Raw genomic sequence first — 25,286 nt, 5'->3', positions numbered from 1 at the left:
TCAACATATTTTAGTATTCCATATTAACTTACATACTGGCTTTTTGGCTATCTTTGTATTGTGTTTTAGTGGATGCTCTAGGGACTATAATATACAAACCTAACTAGTCACCGTTTATTTAAGAGTCAATATATTTTACAACCTCAAGTGAAACATAAAAGCCTTACAACTATATAGACCACCCTTATTGTTTTCAGATACATTACATCAACATACAATTTTCTTTTATTTTTAAGTGCTCTTTTTTCTTGTAAATGTTATCACAGTATAATACACATAGGGCCTGGTGTGGTGGCACATGATAGTAGCCCCACCTACTTGAGAGATTAAGGTGGAAAGACTGTTTGAGCCCAGGAGTTCAAGTCCAGCCTGGGCAACACAGTGAGACCCTCAGCTCAAAAAAAATTAAATTCAGATACATAAAATAAAATGCTTAAATCATAAGCATAAAGTTTGATGAATTTTTACAAAAGGAACACACTTATAACCAGAGTACAAATCAATTAAAAAATACATTATCAGAACCTCAGAAACCCCTCTGTGTCCCATTCCACTGAATCCAGCAAGGTCACCATACATACATAAGCTATCTGCCCTCACCTCCACACCCCCACCAAGGGTAACGATTATCCTTATTTCTAAGAGGGCAAGTTAGTTTTGCTTGCTATTAAACTTCATATAAATGGAAAAATACGCTACGCACTATTTTGTATTTGTTGCATACAATTGTACTTTGTACAATTTCAGTGCTGTATACTAGTGATCCATTATATAACTATACTACCATTTGTTGGGAAATAGGCTAAGAGATGTGAAAAGTTTCGGGAGTTTTGCAGGGCTCTGCCTTGAAGGAATCTGTGGATGTGTTAGTTCACAGAATAGAAGCTGCTTCCAACAAGGGAGGCATTGTCAAAGGATGTTTGCAAAGCAACGTTTCTTCTTTGCTGCGGGCCATCGCCTTGAGCTTTTTTGCAAGGCAGAAGCTCAGTTTGGGTCCTTGGCAGAGAAGCTGATCAAAATGCCTGCCCAGCAGATAACATGCAGCTGGAATTATCCTAGACTTGAAGGCTATTCCTGCTCCGCTCCTGACTACATGTCTCTGTGTTTAGAAGAAGTAGATCAGAGTAGTACACAGACTCAGTGTTCTCATTTTATACATTTTATCTTTAATTTGTATGCTCAGCTAGGTCTGTTTCTAACTTAGAGTTTAACATGCTTATCTTAGAAAAATTATGCAACCGTCTATTCTTGTAGACAGAATTAGGTAAGGTTGCCCTGGAAACCTCAAAAAATGAGCTGTACACATAATTATCTAACAAAAGACACCTATTTGCTGTAACAATAAATACTGATGTGGGATTTCAATTGGAACATCACAGCTCACGGGAATGCTGGAGGTCTCCTAACTCCCCCATCATTTAAACTGCACTTTGTCTCTGTCTCAATCATTTCTCCATTTATATTATTTCTTTATTTCCTATTATTTCCAAATCCCTTGCGACGATCCTGCCTTGGGGTCTGTTTTGCTGGGAGAGTAGCTAACTCTCAGCAACCATTAAAGTATCCACTTAGAGATGGGTATTTGGTTGTTCCAGTTTATTACAGATAACATTGCTGTGAACATTCTTATACTTGTCTTTTGACTGTTTTCCAAAGTGCTTGTATCAATTTATATTTCAACAGTAATTAGAGCTCTGGCTGCTCCACAGCCTCATCGACACTGTACAATCAGTCATTTTATTTCACCCACGTTGGCAAGTGTGTAATAGTACTGCCTTGTCGTATTAATTTATATTTCCCTAATTAATCATAATGTTCAACAGGTTTTTGATAGACTTATTAGTCTTTTGGATATCATCTTTTGTAAATTGCCTGTTCAAGACTTTTGCCCATTAACTATTAGGCTGTCTTTTTAAAAACTGATTTGTAGTTCTTCATATATCCCATATACAAGTCCTTTTTCAGATGTATTTCAGGTATGTTCTTGAATCCTGTGGCTTGTTCTTTTTATTCTCTTGATGGTGACGACCTTTTGTTTTTAATAGTTTTATTGAAATAAAATCTACATACTATTAAAATGTACTCATTATAGTTTATGAATCAATGAGTTTCAGTTTTATACAGTTTTACAAACATCACCATAATCCACTATTGGAACTCTATCACCCCAAATAGCTCCTTCCTGCCCATTTGCAATCAATAACTGCTTCTACCCACAGTCCCAGGTGCCCACCAATTTGCTTCCTGCTGCTATAAACAAATCATCTTTTTAAAAAATATTTTTCAGGGACAGGGTATTGCTCTGTCACTCAGGCTGGAGTGCGGTGGTGTGATCATAGTTCACTGCAGCCTCAAATTCTTAGGCTCAAGCAATCCTTCCACCTCTTTGCTTCATGATCAAGTTGCATCATCCCACTCATAACTTAAGGTTTTAACTACTTTGAAAGTTTGGTAGCCAAAGGGATTGATTCATTAAAAACTAATATTTGCCTGCAGAAGACAAACTTTCAAAAAGGCAGGGAGGGATGTTTCAAAGTATAGTGACGGTAGGAATTTACCATAAGGTTGAAATAATACAGAAAAAATATATATGGTTTACTATGTGGCTACTTATTTCTTATTTCTATTTCACAGCCTGATCTTTCTCCTTTTTTTTTTTGTTAATAGGTTTAATGACTCCATTTTACTAATAATTGTGCTATTACCTTATTAGCTATAGCTCTTCTTTTTATTTTTTTAAGGATTACTTTAGGATTTGTACTTTTAATTTATCAGTCTATCTTCAAATAATGTTACGTGATGTCTGTATAGTGTAAAAACTTTACAACAGTATACTTCCACTTAGTCTCTCCCTTTTTTCCTGACACTTTTGTCATACATTTTATTTCTACCCCAAAATATACTACTATTTTTGTTTTCTACAGCCAATTATTTTTTAAAGAAATTGTAAGAATATAGAAAGTATTTTATATTTAGCTACATTTCTATCATTCTGGCACTATTCAAGTTTTGTGTAGATCCAAATTTCCATGTGGTTTTATCATCATTTTTCTTCCATCTTTAAAATTCCTGGTATTATAGATTACTGGCAATGAATTCTCTCATCTTTTTTTGGTCTGAAAAAGTCTCTATTTAACCTTCATTTTTAAAAGATATATTTACTACTCATAGAATTCTAGAATGATAATTTTTTTTTCTTTTTGGTCTTTTAAAGATACTACCCTGTTGTATTCTGGCTTTTATGGTTTCTGATAATCTTAATTGCACATAAATGTCTCTTTTCTCCCTCTGGCTATGTTTAAGATGCTCTCTTTTTAACTGGTTTTAGAAATTTGATATGATGTGCCTTGGTGTGTTTTTGTTTGTTCTGATTGAGGTTTACTGAGATTCTTTGATCGCTACATTTATTTTTTCATCAAATAAGAAATAAGAAATAGTTTGGTCACTATTTCTTCAAATATGTTTTTCTGCACCCTCCTTTCTTTCCTCTCCTGAGATTCCAATTACACCTAGGTTAGACCACTCGATATTGTCCCACAAGTTATTGATGCTATTTTCATTTTTTATTGATCTTTTTTGTTTTTCTCTGGATTTTATTTTAAACTAAATATGACTTCAAATTTACTAATTCTGAACTAATAGATGTTAATCTAGTTTATTTTTATTGTCAAATAATACATTTTTAATCTCTAAAAGTTCCACTTGAGTCTTTCATATCTTTTTTATTTAAAAATACAAATGGCCTTTATTGGTTGCAATGGGAAGTGGAAGAGAAAAGAGGATATGATAGTTCCCTCTTCTGGGGAGGTATCCAGAGACATTGTCATAGCCTTTCAAAAAAAAAAAAAAAAACTTCTATTGTTTTCTCATCATATTCATGTTTTTGTTGTATCCTTGGGCATATTTAAAAGATTAATAATAACTGTTTTGAAATTTTAATCTACTATTTGCATCATCTCTGTCATTTTAAAGTCTGTTCTAATGATGGTTTTTTTCCCCCTTTTATGGGTTGTTTTTTTTTTTTCCTGACTCCCTGCATGACTAGTAATTTCTGATTGGATGCTAGACATTGTGTTTTACATTGTTGGATTTTGTTGTATTCCTATAAGAATGACAGACATTTTTCCTGACATGCAGTCAGGTTACTTAGAATCAATATGATTCTTTCAAGACTTGCTTGTAAGCTTTGTGAAAGCAAGGCCATGCCATCATTAAAGCAATGTCCTTCTGAGGACTCTACCTAACGCTCCTGTACCAACAGGTCCATCCCACTCTGGCTGGTGAAACAAAACTATTCCTCTAGTCCCATATAAGTACCAGCAATTGTTAAGCCTACGGAATTCTTCTCGTGTTTCTTTCCCCAGTTTCAAGGAGTTTTAACCCCCATAAGCTCAGACTAGTAGTCAGCCAGAGACTCAAGGAGATCTCCCAGTAGATCTCTAGGTTTCTCTCCACACAGCTTCCTCCTCTCATTTACTCTGCCTCACAATTTCTAGTTGCCTCTACCTCTCTATCTCTATCTCTTCAATTAGCAACACCACTGGCATTTGTTTGAGTTCCTTCTTCCTGGACTGTAGCAAACTACTTTTAGGCATTAACCTGGGGCTTTTCTCGTTTACTTCCCTTTTCTCAGAGATCACAGTCCAATCCTGCAGTGTTTATTGTCTAATATCTGAAAGCATTTGACTTGTATCTTTTGTCCAGTTTTCTGGTTGTTTACAGCAGAAAGGTGAGTCCTATGTCAGTTAACCCTTTTTGAGTTCAATGATTTCATTTTCATGAAAACAAACATTCAAAGGAAGGGCACAGAGTCAAAGACACCTGGGTACCATCCATCTTCACACTTGCAATTTCCTCACCTATTATTTAGTTTCCTCCATAATATTTATCTCCTAGAATGCAAGGAGAAAAATTTAGATAATGCATATGTGTGAATTAGATAAGATATATGTGTATATATTTGGTAAGGGGCCTGGAAAACATACTACGCATTGGTCATTATCAGTGGACAGTAGATGATTTATTTGTTTTAGCTCATCTATATTTACTAAATAATAAAAAACATTATTTCTATAATAATTTAACAATCCACTAGAAATATTAAAGATGGCCTTTTCTGCAAAAATTAAAAATAATGCATGAATATAAATTGAGACTATCTGAAATTCCTGAATTTGGAGGGATTTTAAGGGAAATGATAGGACTGTGATTATAACTAAGTTTTTATTGTAGTAGCTATATGATACTCTTCAGATTAAAAAATGATTTCAGTATAGCACCTATAAAAGATCCAAGGTAACAAAACAAAGGACACTTAACAGCTTAATGATTTTATACTTCATAATCACAAGATTAATGGCCCCTTTTCAGATACCCAGCTCACTAAGTTACCTTTTGATTAGAATTTGGTTTCCCACAGTGATTTGCTAATCAGGGGAAATATGCTAATAAGCAATTATATCAAGTCTCCTTATGACTCATATTTATATTGTAGATTAATAAACTTTGATACTGTTTTACATAGCCATGTGTATCACTCAAAGTGATTTTTTTCCTCAGAAGCCATTCATCTTTGCATTTCTAATCCACAAAGTACAGAGAACCAGACCCTGGAATGTGAGGTTGGCACCAAGGTACACACAGACATGCCTGAGAAATATCTCTCATCCTTTTTACTTCACAACCAAATTCCATTAACCCATAAAATTATTGATTAAGAATATTTTAAATTCATGGCAGAGATTTCGTTATATTGAATTCTCTTTCTTTTAAGCTTATTAGCACATAATGAGTTATTTGGTTCTTCAATCTTGCTTTCTTTTTCTCTTTTTTCTTTTTAAAAGAGAAAGCATGTGACCAAATAGCCCTCACAGATTCAAATTTTACTGTAGGTCTATGGTGAGAATTATCTAAAATACTATGACATTTCTAACCCACAATTTGAAGGACCGTCCTCATAAATCAATTAAGATTATATACAGGCTGGCCGGGTGCGGCGGCTCACGCCTATAATCCTAGCACTCTGGGAGGCCGAGGCAGGAGGACAGTTTGAGGTCAGGAGTTCGAGACCAGCCTGAGCAAGAGCGAGACCCTGTCTCTACTAAAAATAGAAAGAAATTAGCTGGATAACTAAAAATATATAGAAAAAATTAGCCAGGCATGGTGGCGTGTGCCTGTAGTCCCAGTTACTCAGGAGGCTGAGGCAGAAAGATTGCTTGAGCCCAGGAGTTTGAGGTTGCTGTGAGCTAGGTTGACGCCATGGCACTCTAGCCCAGGCAACAGAGCAAGACTCTACTCTATCTCCAAAAAAAGAAAAAAAAAAATCACATACAATGACAAGTTAGTAGATAATTTAGGTTCAAATATTCTGTTTTTAAAAAGAGAACTAGAAAAAGTGTTAACATATACAAATAAAGCTAACACGAATAAGAAAATTTTTAACAGTGAACACTGCTTCTGTAATACAAGCATGAGATAGAGTAAAATTATGCAAAGCACTCTTACCCACCAGATATTTTGCTTATTTCCGTAAGTATATCAAATGAACAGAACTTTAGAGAGAGATGATTTGAAAAGAATGGAAGAGAAAAATATAAAAGTGATTGGAAAAGTTATTCTGGAAGTAACTTGGTTAATTTATTATCATATTTATTCCCAAAAGCCAAAAAACGAACTGAATTTCTCTGCATATAAAGCTAAAATAAACACACAGAAAAAAACACAATCTCATTTACTTAACTATCAATAGCAGTGACATGAGGTTTAAGTAGAAAAAAATATATATCATTATGCTAACAGTGACCATATCTCAGTAGCAGGGTTAAAAGGCAGATTTTATTTATAGTATCAATTTTCTGTTCCCTTTCTCCTCACACCGAAAATAATGAATTACTCTTTAGGATAGCCACTATCCAGAAATATATGGATGAAAAACAGAGGCACTTGACTTTTTTTTTCATCTCTGGTACTCTTTTCCAAAATGAACAGGAAAATATGGCTTTTCAGTCAAATGGGGGATATCCCATTCAAGTATGTTGCATATCACTTTAACCTTTCAAGAACAATCTGAAAGAAACAGATTCTTATTTGGTATAAGTAAAATAGCAAATAACCTGAAACTGGGCACTGATGCTGGGAGGTTTCTTCTTCTTGTGCAAATGAAGAAGAGACTTGGTAATCCGATCTTGTAGGGTCAATCTTGTCAGATGTTTTAAAGAATTTACTTCTAGCAAGTGCTGAAAGGAAGGAAAAAATAAATTGTTTATATAAATTAATCTAAAAGCAGGAAAAAATTCTTACCAGTTTTCATTTCTTCTCTGTATGACCATTTCTTATCTTACATGACTGTAATGAATATGGAAGACTGATATTCAATACCACACTATCCTGTCTTCCTCTAGAAGCTGGAAAGCTAAAAAGAAAACTACACTTCCCAAACTCTCTTACTTCTAGAGTTCTGATTGTCATTTAAGTTCTTTAATCAAATGCCCACCTGTGAAACTGGGAAGTTATAACTGAGGCAGAGGCTCTGGCTAGCAAAACTGCACTTAGTAAAGGTACTTTAGTTTGCTATGGTCCTAGCATCTAGGCACTAGTCTTGTGAGTATCCAGAGGCAGAGTGCCAAACATTTACGTTGTCACCACAATCATACTGAATGCATCTTAGCCATGTGGAGCAAATAGTTACAGTAGCTTCTTGAGGATGGCTGGATTACACCAGAGGAGGTATGTGCCTGGAAACAGCAGCTGCACTGACAGACAGCTCCCTGATTTCCTGGCTTTCTGATTATAGCTGGGGTCAGTTCTGCAATGCTGTTTTTTTGTTTTTGTTTTTGTTTTTTGTTTTTTGAGACAGAGTCTCACTGTGTTGCCCGGGGTGGAGTGCCGTGGCATCATCCTAGCTCACAGCAACCTCAAACTCTCAAGCGATCCTCCTGCCTCAGCCTCCCGAGTAGCTGGGACTACAGGCATGCGCCACCATGCCTGGCTAATTTTTTCTATATTTTTAGTTGTCCAATTAATTTCTTTCTAATTTTAGTAGAGACGGGGTCTCGCTCTTGCTCAGGCTGGTTTTGAACTCCTGAGCTCAAACAATCCGCCCACCTCGGCCTCCCAGAGAGCTAGGATTACAGGTGTGAGCTACCGCGCCCGGCCCTGCAATGCTGTTTTAATACTCAAAACTCTAAGGTTCCTAATGATTTTATAAGCACCTAACTCTCTGAATTAAGTCCCTTTCTACTTAAAAGTATCTGAATCCTGACTTATAGAGACACTAAATTAAATACCAAGGCTAATAGTAAGCTTGCCAGGGATATACACATAGAAACACCAAAGCACAGTCCCTATTAACCCTCATCCTGATGTGCTACCCTATAATCTAATTAGGAAGGTAAGAGTTAGACATGAATCAACTGAAGTATACAAAACAAAGATAGCAAAAAAGTATTTGGGAACTTTTTTAGCCAATTATAGTTTTTTAAAGCACACTGTATTTATGGTAGTGAGTTTATAAATGGAAAGAATATATCTACACAGATGTCAAAGTAGGAAAAGTCTTATTGTATGAGAAGCACAAGACTGTATTAAAAACATGATAAATCTAAAAGTCTAAAAATATTAACTTGGACAATATAAACATTAAAAACTAAAAAATTTTCAAGGGGCAAAGAGGATAACACACTTTTAAACAACTCAAATTAAGAAAAAATTATTTGCAAAAAATGCAAAAGGCTTATTATCTGTATATAAAAAGAACATTTAAAAATTCTTTAAAAAAGAGCTGGGTGCAGTGGCTCATGCCTATAATCCCAGCACTTTCGGAGGCCAAGGCAGGAGGATTACTTAGGGCCAGGAGTGCGAGACAAGCCAGGGCAACATAGTGAGACCCCATACCTAAAAAAATTAAAAAGAGTAAAAAACAAAAAAAAAAACAACTTTTCATACTGGTCAAGATTCAATTAGAAGAATTTATAGGTTATCTTTAAGTAAAAACAAATTAGCATTGGAGCCTAAAATGCTCCCTCCCCCCACCCATTTAGGATAGTACTGAGAAAAAGACCTTGGAAATAAAGTTTGAGTTTTACAACCCATATCTAAACCCATGGTAAGATTAATGGCTATGTTTGTCACTGTGTGAAAAAGTACAATATGGACTATGGAATATAAAATAACTATAAAAAAGTCTTTGCCATCAAGGAGTTTATTATAAAAGCTAAAAAACAAACAAACATGCACATTTATTCCTGCCTCAGAGTCTTTCCTATTTTTTCATTTGCCTAGAATACTCTACAGCCAGATCTTCACAAGGCTTAATTTTATTTGACATTCAATTTGAAGCTTAAATATAACTTTCTCAGAAAGTGCTTTACTGAAAAAATAGCCCACTTCTATGTCCATCATACGTCACTTCATTTTCCTTATTGAACATAGTATTATCTAAATTACCTTTTCATTTACTTGGTAATTTGTATACTGTCTATAAGTCTCTATAAGACCAAGGACTCTGACTGTACTTTTCATCCCTAGAACCCAATTTCTAAAATAGTGTCTGGTCCACAGTCGGTAATTCAATAAATACCAGTTTGAATGAATTAATAAATGGTGACCAACCTAATGAATTTTGAGCAATGCCTTCCTTAGCAACTAGAGATTAGACTTCTGCCCATAAAACTCACCATAACTTGGTCAATCAAATAATATTCACAAAGACATTACTTAAGAACAGGCTCTGCTAGGGATAAATTATATTCAACTACAGGCTACTAGAACATTAAAAAATAAATGATAGCTACCGAGGAGGATGGGGTGGGAGGATCACTTGAGCCCAAGAGTTTGAGGCTACAGTGAGCTATTATTGCACCACTGCACTCGTAAAAAAAAAAAGGTCAGACACAGTGGCTCACACCTATAAGCCTAGCACTTTGAAAGGCCCAGGAGTTGGAGATTAGCCAGAGTAGGAAAGCAAGACCCTCTCTCTACAAAAAGTAAAAAACATTAGCCAGGCGTGGTGGCGCACAACTGTAGTCCCAGCTACCCTGCAGGCTGAGGCAAGAGGATGACTTGAGCCCAGGAGTTTGAGGTTGCAGTGAGCTATGATGATGTCACTATACTCTAAGTCTGGGCAACAGAGAGAGTCTCTGTCTCAAAAAAAAAAACAACAACAAACAAACAAACCCAACAAAAACAACCAGAAAAGATAATCTGACGGTTACTAAAGTTTATTAAAAAGATAAAGTAGGAGCACAGATCTAGAGGAAAAGGGATATAGAGTTAATCCCTTTCTAAGGGCTTCTGTTCATTGTCTACTTTATTTCCTTCTTAAATCCCACCATCATTGTTTAATTTATTAAGCTTAATCCATTCATTCTTTTTTCAACAATTATTTACTGCTTGCTGTATAAGGTGCTGTAGACACAAAGATTAATAAGATTTCTTACTATAGTCTAAATATTTGTGTCCCCCAAAATTCATAGGTCGAAACCTAATCCCCAATGTGATAGTATTAAGATGTGGGGGGTCTTTGGGAGCCGGTTAGGTCATGAATGGGATTCATGCCCTTATTAAAAGAGGCCCAAGGGAGCCTGTTTGCCCCTTCCACCATGTCGGGACACACAGAAAGTATCATTTATGAGGAATGCACCATCACTAGACCTCAAATCTACTGGGAACTTAATTTTGGACTTGTGAGTTTCCAGCACTGTGAGCAATAAATTTCTGTTGTTTATAAATTGATCAGTCTAAAATATTTTGTTGAAGCATCCTGAACAAACTAAGGCATTTCTCATGTTGTTAAGGAAGATTAAAATGGTAATAAAATTAACTCCAAGACTTGAGCCTAAGTGATTATAAAAATTTACTAGGGGAGCCACACACTAAAATCACTTTGGGCATGAATATTGAGAGACAAGAAAGTTATCAAAGTAGAAATGTACAAGGCAATGCAAATGTCACTAAAAGAATGTAATTTAAAAAATAGGTCATGTTAGAAAAGCAGATTTAATAGAAGTGACAGTTTCAAGTTATATTAGGGGATAAATTCTAAGAAAGAGAAGGAGAAGTACAGTCTCATTTCAAGTGGATGCCTCCCTGCAGTAAACTGGGTAACCTGTTAGGCAACAGCTACGTTTCACCTCAAAGAGTATGTACAAACTAAATGCTGACTGTGCTCATGCCAAGGGTTTTGATGGAAAGGCTCCTAGTAATGACAAGGATCCTGGAGAATTCTGACTTATCCTGCAAAGTTCAGCCTAGATGTCAGCCTTTCTGCCAGCTCCTTTTCCAGCACTTCATCCCTACCTAAGTCATCCCTACTTCTTAAACAGAACTTAGTCCAGGACTAAATTAGTGAGTTGAAGATGTTTCATCTTCCATGACATACTCAAAAAATCCTTCAGAATAGGAATATATTTTACCTAGCATAGACTGTGTAAACAGAAAATATTTTAAATAAAAAGTTAAAATGAAATAAAGGCAGTAATAATAAGCTTAAAAGATATAGATTCAATGAGGTAAAAAACTTAAAGACTTAGTATAAGTTTAAATTGCTTTCCCTCAATGATCTTTGTTCCAATAGCCTGACTGACACAAACTGCATATATTCAATCTATACAGTATAACTTTTGACATTTATATGCAGCTATGAAGCCATTACCACAACCAAGATAATGAACATATCCCGTCACCGCTAATGTTTTCCTTATTCCTTGTGCCCCTATGAAATTCCTTCCTCTTCCCTAAACATGCTGCTTCCTAGCAATCTCTAATCAATATTCATTAGGTCACTATATGTTTTTTGTTGTTTTTAATCTTTTATAAAATGACAAATAATAACTGTATATATTTATGGGATACAATGGGATGTTATGATTTATGCATTGAGTAATGATTAAATCAGGATAAATAGCACACCCACCATCTCACATATTTATCATTTCTTTGTAGTGAGATCATTTAAAATCTACTCTTTTAGCAATTTTATAATCTGTAACACATCATTAACAATACTCACTATGTGGTGCAATAGATCACTAAAACTTCTTCTTCCTGTCTAACCGAAACTTTTACCCTTGACCAATATTACCTCTTTCTCCATCCACTTCCACATCCCCAGTCTTTGGAAACCATGACTCCACCACCTACTGCTATGGGTTTGACTTTTTTTTGTTATGACTAAGAACATTTTTATTTAAAAACAAAATATGACATTTTGTTTCATTTTAAGGAGCATTCATTAATAGGCAGTTGTTAGGTCCAGGGAAGCAAATCTGGATAAATATCAAGCACTATAAAACTTACAATCATTTAATGTACTTACATTAGATAATTAATTTAGTGACTTCCTCCTTTCCAATTTGGATGCCCTTGATTTCTTTTCCTAGCTTAATTGCTCTGGCTAGGACTTCTATTGATATTATGTTGAATAAGAGTGGACATCCTTGTCTTATTGCAGATAACAGAGGAAAAGCTTTCCATTTTTCCTGTTCAGTGTAATATTAAATATCAGCTGTGGATCTATCATATATGGGCTTTATTATGCTGAGGTAACATTCATTCTGTACCTAATTTTTTGAGAATTTTTATCATGGACACCAAATTCTATAAAATGCTTTATCTGTGTCTATAGAAATGATAAGTTTTCCTTAAGTCTATAAATGTGATGTATCACATTTGCTGATTTGCATATGTTAAACATCCTACATCCCTGGGATATATCTCACTTAGTCATAATAATAACCTTTATGAAAATATGCTATTGGCATGTTGTCACTTGTAAATGGGAGCTAAACAATGGGTATATAAGTCATAATATGGTGCCACGGACATTGGAAACCAAGAAGGGGAGAGTGTGTAGGAGAGTAAGGGATAAAGTTACCTATTGGGTGCAATGCACACTACTCTAGTGACAGGTAGGCTAAGAGCCCTGACTTCAGCATTATACAATTTATCCATGTAACAAAAAACATTTGTACCCCCTAAATCTACTTACATAAAAATTTTTTTAAATGTGCAATTGAATTTGGTTCCTAGTATTTTGTTGAGGACTTTTGCATCTGTGTTGATCAGGGATATCAGCCTGTAGTTTTTCTGCTGCTGTTGTTGTATCTTTGTCAATTTTCCTATTAAAGCCTTGTAAAATGGGTTTAGAATCCCCTTCTCTTCAATTAATTGAAATATTAATAGTTTGAAAAGGATTGATATTCATTCTTCTTTAAATGTTTGGTAGAATTCAGCAGTGAAGTCATCATGTCTTGAACTTTTCTGTGATGGGAGACTTTTTACTATTGATGCAAGTCATTCTTGGATTCTTCTTTGGTAGGTTGTATGCATACAGGAATTTATCCATTTCGTCTAGGTTTTCCAAATTGTTGGCTTACTAAGTGGCTCTTATCGTCCCTTATATTTTCATGGTATCCATTAAAATTTCCCTTTTCATCTCTGATTTTCTAATATTTATTTGAATCCTCTTTTTTAAAAAATTTAGTCTACCCTGTTGCCCGGCTATGTCAGTTGGTAAAGCATAAAGACTCTTAAAATGTAGTTTACCTAAAAGTTCATCAATTTTACCTTTTAAAAAAATCAACTCTTCATTTCATTATACTTTTGTATTTTTAAGTCTCTAGTTCATTTATTTCTGCTATGATCTTTATCATTTCTTTTCTTCTACTAATTTTTAGTTTAGGTTTTTCTTGTTTTCCTAGTTTCTTGAGGAGTAATGTTAGCTGCTTTATTTGAGATCTTTCTAATTTTTTGATGTACACTTTTTTTTTTTTTTGAGACAGAGTCTTCTCTGTCATCCCAGGTAAAGTGTAGTGGTGTCATCGTAGCTCACGGCAACTTCAAACTCCTGGGCTCAAGTGATCCCCTGTCTCAGCCTCCCGAGTAGCTGGTACTATAGGCACGCACCAACGCACCCAGCAATTCTTCTATATTTTTGTAGAAATGGGGTCTCAGTTTTGCTCAGGCTGGTCTTGAACTCCTGACCTCAAGCAATCCTCCTGCCTCAGCCTCCCAGAGTGCTAGGATTACAGGCATGAACCACCGTGCCCAGCCGATGTACATATTTATTACTATAAACAACTCTCTTATAATTGCTTTTGCTGTATCTCGCAGGTTTTCATATGTTGTATTTGCAGTCTCATTTGTTTAAATTACTTAATTTCCTTTTTAATATCTTCTTTGAGCCATTCATAGATCAGGATTATATTGTTTAATTTCCATGTATTTTTACAGTCTCCAAAGCACCTGTTGTTATTAACTTCTTGTTTTATTTCACTGTAGTTTACAAAAGATACTTGACATTTCAATCTTTTTTATTAATAATTTGTTGAGACTTGTTTTGTGGCCTAACACATGATCTATCATGGAGAAAGTTCTATATGCTGAGGAAAAAAATGTGTATTCTGCAATTATTTAGTGTAATGTTCCATAAATGTCTGTTAGGTTCATTTGATCTAGAATGAAGTTTAATTCTGATCTCCTTCCTTCCTTCCTTCTTCCTTCCCTGCCTCCCTCCCTCTCACAGTGTCTCACTCTGTAGCCTAGGCTGAAGTGCAGTGGCGAGATCAGAACTCACCATAACTTCAAACTCTTAGGCTGAAGTGATCCTTCTGCCTCAGCCTCCCTGGTAGCTGGGACTACAAGTGTGCGCCACCACATTTTGCTAGTTTTTCTTATGTTTTTGTAGAGATGGGGTTCTTACTATGCTGCCCAGGCTGGTCTCCAACTTCTGGCCTCAAAAGATCCTCCGGGTTCATTTCCCAAAGTGCTGGGATTACAAGCATGAGCCACTGTACCCAGGCATATGTTTCTTTGTTGATTTTCTCTCTGGATGTTCTATCCACTGCTGAAAGTAGGGTGCTGATATCCCCTACAATTATTGTATTGCTATCTATAACTCCCTTTAGATCTAATAATATTTGCTTTACATATTGGGCTGCTCCAGTGTCAGGTACATACATATTTCCAATTGTTATACCTTCTTATTGAATTGGTCCCTTTAGCATTATATTATGGCCTTCCTGTCTTTTTTTTAGTTGTTGACTTGAAGTCTATTTTATCCACCCTAACTATAATATAAATACTCTTGCTCTCTTTGGTTTCCATTTGCATAGAATATCATTTTCCATTCCTTCACTTTCAGTCTTCAGTAAAGACAGAGGTAAAGAGAGTTTCTCAAAGGCAGTATATAGTTGGGTCTTATTGATTTATTCATCCAATCAAGTCTGTATCTTTTATTTGGGGAATTTAATCCATTTACATTCAAGGTCACTATTAATAGGTGAGGACTCACTCCTGACATTTTGTTAATTGTTTCTGCTTTCATTGTATCTTTTGGTAACTTTCTTCTTCTCTTATATTTATCTTAGTGGTTTGGTGGTTTTCTGCATTGATAAGCTTTGATTCCTTTCTCTTTCTCATTTATGTATCTGCTCTCATTTTGTTCTTTCTGGTTACAATGGGGCTTACATTAAAAATCTTATATTTAGGCCAGGCACCGTGGCTCATACCTGGTAATCCCACAACTTTGGGAGTCTGAGGCAGGATGATCATTTTGAATCCAGGAGTTTGAGACTAGCCTGAGCAACATACCTCATAGGCATGGTGGTCCACGCCTATAGTCCCAGCTACTTGGGAGGCTGAGGTGAGAGGATCATTTGAGCCCAGGAATTTGAGGCTGCAATCACACCATTGCACTCCAGCCTGGGAGACAGGGTCTCTACAAAAAAATAAATAAGCAAAAATAAAATCTTCTATTTATTATAGACTATTTTAAGCTAGTAACAACTTAACTTTGGTCATATACAGATATCCTGGACTCCCACCCAACCCCATTTATAATCTTGTTGCCTTAATTTACAACTTTTTATGTCATGTGCTCCTTAACATCTTATTGAAACTAAAGTTATCATTAACCATTTGAGTATTAACAGTCATACTAGAGATGTTAAAGATTATATGCCACCATTATATTAATGATGTATCCTGAGTTTGAAAGTGAAATTACCTCTATGAGTTCTGAGTTTGATTTTGAATTTACTTCCACCAATGAGCTTTTATGATGGTAGTTACCACACTTTTTTTTGTTTTTGTTTTTTTGAGATAGGATCTGGCTTTGTGGCCCAGACTAGAGTACAGTGGCCTCATCATAGCTCGCTACAACCTCAAAACTCCTGGACTCAAGTGATCCTCCTGCCTTAGCTTCCCCAGTAGCTAGGATTACAAGCACGCACCACCATGCCTGGCTAATTTTTCTATTTTTTGTGGAGACGGGGTCTCACTTTTGCTCAGGCTGATCTCGAACTCCTGACCTCAAGCAATCTTCCTACCTTTGCCTCCCAGAGTGCTAGAATTACAGGCATGAGCCACTGTGCCTGGCCAGTGATTGTACTTTTGCTTCCAGTAAACACTCCCTTAAGCATCTCTTGTCAAGCTGATCTATTGGTAATGAATTCCCTCAGCTTTTGCTTGTCTAAGAAAGACTTTGCTTCTTTTTCATTTCAGGATAGCTTTGTTGGGTATAGTGTTCTTGGCTGTCAGTTTTTTGTTGTTTTTTTTTTTCCTTTCAGCACCTTGAATATATCACCCCATTCTCTCCTGGCCTCCAAGGTTTCTGCTAAGAAATCTACTGATTATCTAATAAAGATTCCCTTATATGTAACTTGAAACTTCTCTTGCTACTTTTAAAACTCTCCATCCTTGACTTCTGATAATTTGACTATAATGTGCCTCAGAGAGGATCTTTTTCAGTTGAATTTATTTGGGGACCTTTGAGATTACATGATCTGGATATCCATATCTCTTCCAAGACTTGAAAAGCATGCAGCTGTTGCTTCATTAAACAGCTCTTCTATGCCTAATCCAGTCTTTTCTCTCTCTGTGACTCTCATAATGTGAACAGTTGTCTGCTCAATGGTGTTCCATAAGTCCTGTAGTCATTCTTCATTCTTTTTGATAAATTTTTCATTCAGATGATGAATTATTCTCTTGATTTTGTTAAATTATCTATTTGTATTCTCTTGTATCTCACTGAGTTTCCTTAAAACCATTATTTTAAATTCTTTTTCAGGCATTTCATAAACTTTCCTTTCTTTGGGGTCTGTTATTGGAAAATTAGTTATATACCTTAGAAGATGTCATGTTTCCTTCCTTTTTTCTATTTCTTCTGTCCTTACATTGATATCCATGCATCTAGTGGGACAGCTGCTTCTTCCAATTATGGAGAAGCTTTTGCAGAAAGCCTTTCTGTTGTAGATGGGCCCTTGGGTATTAATTGGGTAGGGTGCTTTGGCTTTGGTTCTGGATGGTTACTCTAGTGGAGTCTCTGGGTAATTTCTTTAGCTGTAATTAACAACAGCAGGCCGGGCGCGGTGGCTCACGCCTATAATCCTAGCACTCTGGGAGGCCAAGGTGGGCGGATTGTTTGAGCTCAGGAGTTCGAGACCAGCCTGAGCAAGAGCAAGACCCCGTCTCTACTAAAAAAAAAAAAATAGAAAGAAATTATCTGAACAACTAAAAATATATAGAAAAAATTAGCCGGGCATGGTGGCACATGCCTGTAGTCCCAGCTACTCGGGAGGCTGAGGCAGTAGGATCGCTTGAGCCCAGGAGTTTGAGGTTGCTGTGAGCTAGGCTAATGCCATGGCACTCACTCTAGCCAGGGCAACAGAGTGAGACTCTGTCTCAAAAAAAAAGAAAGAAAAAAAAAAAAACAAAACAGCAGTGTCTGGAAATGCCTCAGTAGCCTCGGCTGCATGTGTTTATGGAGTCGGTGTCACAGCTTTGCTGTATTTTTCCAGTACTATCTTGGTGCCACCAAGCAGGCTGATCCTCTGGTCTTGGGGAGTGGCACATGAAGCGTGGCAGTTCTAAGTCAGGTGCGGTGGTATGCTCCTGTAGTTCAAGGTACTTGGAAGGCTGTGGTAGGAGGATTACTTGAGCCCAGGAGTTCAAGTCCAGCCAGGGAAACATAGAAAGACCCCATCTCTTGTGGGGGGGGAACCCACAGTGATTCTTCCGCTGTTCACACAGGCAGTATGGGCAAGAGCGAAGCTGTCATGCAGGCCAATCATTATACCAAGGGTATGTGTGCAAAGCACAGCTGTTCGAGATGCGAAGGCAGTGTCGCTGGGGGTGAAGTCACTACATGGGTCAGTCCTCAGGCCCTGAGGGGTGGGTGTACATAACATGATGGTTCCATAGGTTGTAAGGACAGGATAACGGGAAGCACACCATTCCTCAGGCTCTTGAAGTCACACACAAAATCCAATGGGTTCAGCTGGTTGCAGTGGCAGCATCACCAGGAATAGGGATGCCAGACAGGCCAGTCCCCAGACCCTGAAGTTAAGGGGCAACTCCACTGGTTGCAAGGACTGCATTGCCAGGAGCGAGGTCATCATGAGGATCCATCTTCAGGCCCAGGGGTGAGGGAGCAAATCTGCCGATCTTGGGAACTGCATTGTCAGGGGCAGGGCTGCTGAGTGGGCCAACCCTAGCAGACAGAAGTATACATTGGCAAAAAGAATCTCTATTCAATAAGTGGTGCTGGGAAAACTGGATATCCACATGCAGAAGATTGAAATTGGACCCCCATCTCTCACCTCTCACAAAAATCAACTCATGATGGATAACAGACTTATACCTAAGGCGCGAAACCTTAAGAATTCTGGAAGAAAATGTTGGGAAGACTCTTTAAGACATTGGCCTAGGTAAAAAATTTATAAAGAAGACTCGCAAAGCAATCACAGCAGCAACAAAAATAAACAAATGGGACCTGATCAAATTAAAAAGCTTCTGTGCAGCCAAGGAAAACTATCAGTAGAGCTAATAGACAACCCACAGAATGGGAGAAAACATTTGCTTTCTACATATCTGATAAAGGGCTGATAACAAGAATCTATATAGAACTTAAGAAAATCAACAAGAAAAAATCAAACAACGCTATCAATAAATGGGCAAAGGACATGAACAGAAACGTTTCAAAAGAAGACAGACTAATGGCCAGCAAACATAAAAAAGTGCTCAACATCTCTAATCATTAGGGAAATGCAAATCAAAACTACAATGACATATCACCTAACTCTAGTGACAATGTCCTCTATCAAAAAGTCCCAAAATAACAAATGCTGGCATGGATGTGGAGAGAATAGGACACTCTTACACTGCTGGTAGGTCTCCAAATTAGTAGAACCCTTGTGGAAATTAATTTGGAGATACCTCAAAGAGCTAAAAATAGAAATACCATTTGATCTAGCAATCCCACTACCAGGTATCTATCCAAAGGAAAAAAAGACATTCTATAATAAAGACATCTGCATTTGAATGTTTATAGCAATTTACAATTGCAAAGATGTGGAAACAACCCAAATGCCCATCAATACATGAGTGGATTAATAAAATATAGTATATGTATACCATGGAATGCTACTCAACTACAAAAAACAATGGTGATCTAGTACCTCTTATATTATCCTGGATAGAGATTGAGCCCATCCTTCGAAGTGAGGTATCACAAGAATTGAAAAACAAGCACCACATGTACCTGCCATCAAATTGGGACTAACTGATCAACACTAAGGTGCTCACATGGTAGTTAATATTCATTGGGTGCCAGTCAGGTAGCGGGGGTGGGGGTGGGGTAAACGCACAGCTAATGGAAATAGGGCACACTGTATGGGGGAAGGACACGCTTGTAGCCCTGGCGTGGGGAAGGCACACGCATTTCACGTAACCAAAATGTTTGTACCCCCACAATATCCTGAATTAAGATAAATAAATAAATAAAAAGTATCTATTCCAGTCCTTTGCCTGTTTTTAATTGGATTGTTTGCTTTTTTTGGTTTTAAGTTATCTGAGCTCCTTATATATTCTGGACATTAACCTCGTCAGATGCATAGTTTGCAAATATTTTCTTCCATTTTCTGCGTCGTATATTCACTCTTGAGTATTTCCTTTGCTGTACAGAAGCTTTTGAGTTTGATGCAATTTCTTGTCTATCATGGCTTCTGCTGCCTGTGTTTTTTGGGTCATATTCAAGAAATCAATGTACAGAGCAATGTTATAGAGTTTCCCCCCTACGTTTTCTGCTACAGTGGGCCCTGGGTATCCACAGGGGACTGGTTCCAGGACTTCCCACAGATATCAAAATCCACGCATACTCAAGTCCCACAGTTAGCCCTACAGAACCCATGGATACAAGTCAGCTCTCAGTACACACAGGCTTGGCATCCTGCAAATACTATATTTTCGATCCATGATTTGTTGTGAATGTAGAACCTTCTGATATGGAAGGCTGAATGATTTATTGAAAAAAATACATATATAAGTGGACTCCCACAGTTCAAACTTGTGTTGTTCAAGGGTCAACTATTATATTTACAGATTCAGATTTTACATTTAACTCTTTTATCCACTTTGAGCAGATTTTCTTATATGAGGTTAGATAAGATTCCAATTTCATTCTTCTACATGTGGATATCCAGTTTTCCCAATACCATTTATTGAAAAGACTGTCCTTTAACCATTGTGTATACTTGGCACCTTTGTTCAAAGTCATCTGACAACAAATGTGTGGGTTTATTTCTGGGCTCTTAATCCTGTTCCTATGGCCAATGTGTCTGTTTTATTATGCCAATTCCATGCTGTTTTATTATTGACTCAATCTCCTTACTCATTATTGATTGGTTCAGATTTTCAGTTTCTTCATAATTCAGTCTTCACAGATTATGTTTCTAGGAACTTAAACATTACTTCTAGGTTATCCAATTTGTTGGTGTATAATTTTTCACACAGTAGTCTCTAATGATTTTTACTTCTGTGGTATCAATTGTGATATCTACTCTTTCATTTCTGATTTTATTTACTTGAGTCTTCTCTCCTTTTGTTTCTTAGTCTAGGTAAGGGTTTGTCAATTTTGTTTATCATATCAAAAAATGAACTCTTAGTTTCACTGATCTTTTCGATTATTTTTCTAGTCTCTACCTCTTTCTGAACAGATCTTTGTTATTTCCTCCCTTCTACCAACTTTGGGCTTATTTTGTTCTTGCTCTAGTTTGTAAGGTATAACGTTAGGTTGGTTATTTGAGATCTTTCTTTTCTATGTAGGCATTTATTGCTATTATATAAAATTCCCTTACTAATTAGCATTCTTTTCCTTCAGTTTGAAGAATTCTCTTTAGCATTTCTTGTAAGGTAGGTCTATTCGTGCTAGATTCCCTCAGATTTTGTTTGTCTGAGAAAGTTATCTCCCCTTCATTTTTGAAATTCAAGATTGCTGGGCACAGTACTTATGGCTGGCAAGTTTTTTCTTTCAGGATTTTGAATATCTCATCCCACTACCTTCCGGCCTATAATGTTTCTGTGGAAAAATCCAGTGATCTTCTTATTGGGGGGCGGGAGGGGTCACTTGTACATAACCAGTTGCTTTTCCCTTGCCACTTTTAAAAAAATTATTTAACTTTTTTCCCCTCATTGCACTTTTCATCAACTGAAATTAAGTCCCTCCTATACCTCCATTGAAAGCTCCGTGACAGTAGGGCTCTTGTCCCTGGGGTCTTGTCCCCATGGTTCGCTGGGGTTCTTCCCCAGCACCTAGCACGTAGCAGGGCACAGAGTAGCAGCTCCAAAAACATTTGTGGGAAAACTGAAGGCACTGTGAGTGCAGAATTTGTGGGTCTCACTTTTCTATATTGGGCATCTCTTTTGGACATTTTGGGCAATTTAAGTCTTTCTTTTATTTTTATTAGCATTCCTTTATTTCTTTTCATCATTCATTTGGTAGTGCTCTATTTAAATCTCTATTTATGTACTTATACATTCATTTATTTTATTTACTTATTCTTTAGGATGTCATGGGAGAGTCTGGATTTGCAGGAGGGGACCTTACCAGTAGAGAAAACCTCCTCTGGGCGAAGCTGCTTAGCTCTGTTGAGTTCTCCTCCATTTGCTATGACAAGCGTCCTCCTATCTTTAACTTTTGACAATTTGATTATAATGTGCCTAGGTGTAGGTCTCTTCGGATTTATACTATTTGGTCTTCTTTGGGCTTCCTAGATCTGGATTTCTATTTTCTTCCCCAGGCTTGGAAAGTCTTCTGCCACTGTTTCTTTGAAATTATTTTCTCTACCTTTTCTCTCTCTTCTTTTGGTATGACGATAATGCATACATTGTCCCACCTGATGGTATTCCATAAGCCCCTTAAGCCATCTTCACTCTTTTTTGTTCTTTTTTTGATTTTGCTCCTCTGATTGGATGATTTCCAATGACCTGTCTTCAAGTCCTTCCTGGATCTTTATTCTGCTTGATCTAGTCTGCTGTTTAAACACTCTACTAGAGTTTTCAGTTCAGTTATTGTACTCTTCAGCTCTATGATTTTAGTTTTTATACTATCTCTGTTAAAATATTCAGTTTGTTCACACATTGTTCTCCTGACCTCAGTGAACATCTTTCTAGCCATTATTTTTAATACCTTGTGGGGCAAATCACTTATCTCCATTTCAATAGGGCCAGTTTCTGGACATTTATCTTGTTTCTCTTTTTGAAACATATTTCCCTGTTTCTTCATTTTCCTTGACTCTCTGTTGCTTTCTGCATATTAGATAACACAACAGCCTCTCACCGTCCTCAAACTGGCTTCATGTAGGAGAAGGACCACAACAATCAGTCTGGCCAGAGACTCAAATCTTTGTGTCTATCCAAACTTCTGTTTTTGTTTTTTATTGCTCCCAGGAGATTAGGATGTGCTAAGTTCTATTAGTACCTCAAGACATTTAAGAGAGAATCCAAGCCTTCTAGATATATAGCTGAAAAGGCTGAAGTGTTAGATGTGTGTTCCAATTCCTTCTACCTTCGGGGTAAAGCTGAGAGCAGTGCATCTTCCACTATTCTCTGTACTAAGCCAGGGACAGAATCTATGGCAAATGCCTACTTTCCTCTCATCCTGGGAGGAAAGCCACTGAAAGTGGGCCCACTAAATGTCCAATTCTTTGTTTTGTGTGGTCTAGGAAAACTCAGAAATTCACAGCCCCATCAACTCCCAGAGCTAAGTGGTTAAGGAGGCCATACCTTGGGTGGGAGCTTTGAAAGCTGTGGTGCTCAATGTGTGGAAAAACTCCATCCAAGAAGAATCTACAGACCTAGCTTTATCACTGGAGCAAGCCAGGGTAAAAGGCTTGGTTAGTGCCCAAACTCCCATTCAGGTTCGCAAGGGTCTACTGTTTGTCTGCCCTGTTGGCTCCCAGATGCAGGCTAGATAGGAGCCCAATCCTCAAGGAGCTGTTGGAAGAGTATGGAGACAAACCCCTTCCAGAAAGAAACTGGGAGGTCTGTAAGTTTTAGCCACTCCTCTGCACTGATCCTAGGAGGTATAACCCATGGAAATGTTTGTTTATTTAAAAGCACCTCTTTGTTCTATTACTGTGGCTGATATTTTCTATGATTTTATATAAAGCATCTACTGTTTTGTGTAATTACTTTGAGATTCATTCATGTTGTTGCATTATCAATAGTTTATTACTTTTTATTAGTGAGTTATTTTCCATCGTATGGATGTATCATAGTTTCTTTATCCATTTTCCTGTTGGTGAAAGTCTGAGTTGCTTCTAATTTTTGGCTATTATAAATAAAGCTGCTATGAACATTAAGAAAGCAAACAAAGCAAAACAAAACAAACTATACTTATACTAACAGAGCTATACTAACGGAGGGCTGAGGGCTGTTGGTCACATTTGTTAAATGTTTGTTTAATCATTCTGAATTATACTTACACCTACATATATACAAATAAAGCATTCTCAATTATACTTATATCAATAACATGAAGTACTAGAGATGCCATTAATACAACAACTGAATTTGAACAAAGTAGCTACAAAAGTTGTACAGCCGCATACAATAATGCTTCATAAAGCGAGGTAAAAAAAATAAAAGATTACAAATCTGACAAAAAAAGCAAAAGGAAAAAAAGTGTCAGGTTACTAAACAAACCGTATACCATGCATATATGTATGTATACAAATAACCCACAAATACATTCTAAACATTCATGAAGGAAAACACTAATTATTTATTGATGGCTAATCACTGACCTAACACACATTTTTAATCCTAATATATATTATCTCCCACACTGTAGATGAGGAGAGAAGTTAATACAAGTTATAGAACTTACTCCAAAAATTGTAGAGCAAGTAACTGATCCATAATTTGAATGTGGGTCAGTTTAAATCCAATGCCTATCCTCTCATAGGAATGGCTCTCTCATATTGCCTTTCTAATAATAAATATATATATATTAGATTCATATTGCCTCTCTAATATTAAATACATATATTAGAATCTACAAGACATGTTAAAATAAAAATAAGTACATTTAATTTTAAAAAGACATACAAAGAGATGGGATTCCTATGATTAATTGGAATTATTTATTTCAGATGTATGTAACATATTTGTGTTAGCTACAATATGAAGTTCAATGAGAAATTATCCGTTTGAGAACAAAAAGAATAGTACAAATAGCTAGGCCCACAGGTGACACCCAAATACTAAAAGACTAAAGAGACAGTAAAGGAAAACAAATGCACATATAAAGTTGTTTGATATTAAATGTGTTCTCATTGTCTCTTTTTCTTTACATGTTTTCATAATAAAAACATAATTACAAACCACTCGAATTAATGTTCTTTGTGATTTAAAACAATATTCACCACTACCAGAAATCACATCAGTGGTACGCTAAATTTTCTTTGGAAATGTAAAGTGACTTAAGTAGAAGGAATAATAAAAACCGATTCATTTTCTTGTTTCTTGAATTAGAGAATCATAGGAAAATTAATGGCTATTCATTAGTTCTTTAAAAAATTTCAAATTAAGTTTATTAACAAGGTTACAAGTGACAGGATTCCTTCTTTGGAAGGGTACAAGAGAAGGAAATGCTAACATTTTTCTTCCTTTAATAAACTCAACGAATACTTTTGAAATGCTGTCTCTGCATAAACAATATACATTGGGGTAGGTAAATTACAGTCCATGCGCCAAATCCTGCCCACTATTTATATGATTGAAAAAAAAATCAAAAGAATAATTATTTCACTGCATGTGAAAAATTACTTGAAATTCAAATTTCAGTGCCAATAAATAAAATTTTATTAGAATATAGTCACATTAATTCAATTACACATTGTCTACAGCTGCATTTGTGCTACAACAGCAGAGCCAAGCAGTTACAATAGAAACCACAAGGCTGCAAAGACTATCTGTGCCTTTACAGAAAAACTTGGTTAACTCCTGTC

The 25,286-nt window shown here is 36.4% G+C and overlaps 1 protein-coding gene across 2 annotated transcripts in view; it reads right to left on the bottom strand.

Moving 5' to 3' along the window:
* Window positions 1-25,286, bottom strand: part of MYO9A (myosin IXA) — a 247,613-nt gene that overhangs the window by 77,918 nt on the left and 144,409 nt on the right. For both annotated transcript variants that reach the window (XM_012640651.1, XM_012640652.1), the window contains exon 19: window positions 7,113-7,235. In XM_012640651.1, coding sequence (XP_012496105.1) covers window positions 7,113-7,235 — 123 coding nt within the window. The remainder of the gene's footprint in view (window positions 1-7,112; window positions 7,236-25,286) is intronic.

Source organism: Propithecus coquereli, unplaced genomic scaffold, assembly GCF_000956105.1.
Source record: "Propithecus coquereli isolate 6110/MARCELLA unplaced genomic scaffold, Pcoq_1.0 Scaffold155, whole genome shotgun sequence".
NCBI lineage: Eukaryota > Metazoa > Chordata > Mammalia > Primates > Indriidae > Propithecus > Propithecus coquereli.
Note: the sequence above shows the minus strand (reverse complement) of the source record. Positions and strands in the feature narration are given on the sequence as shown.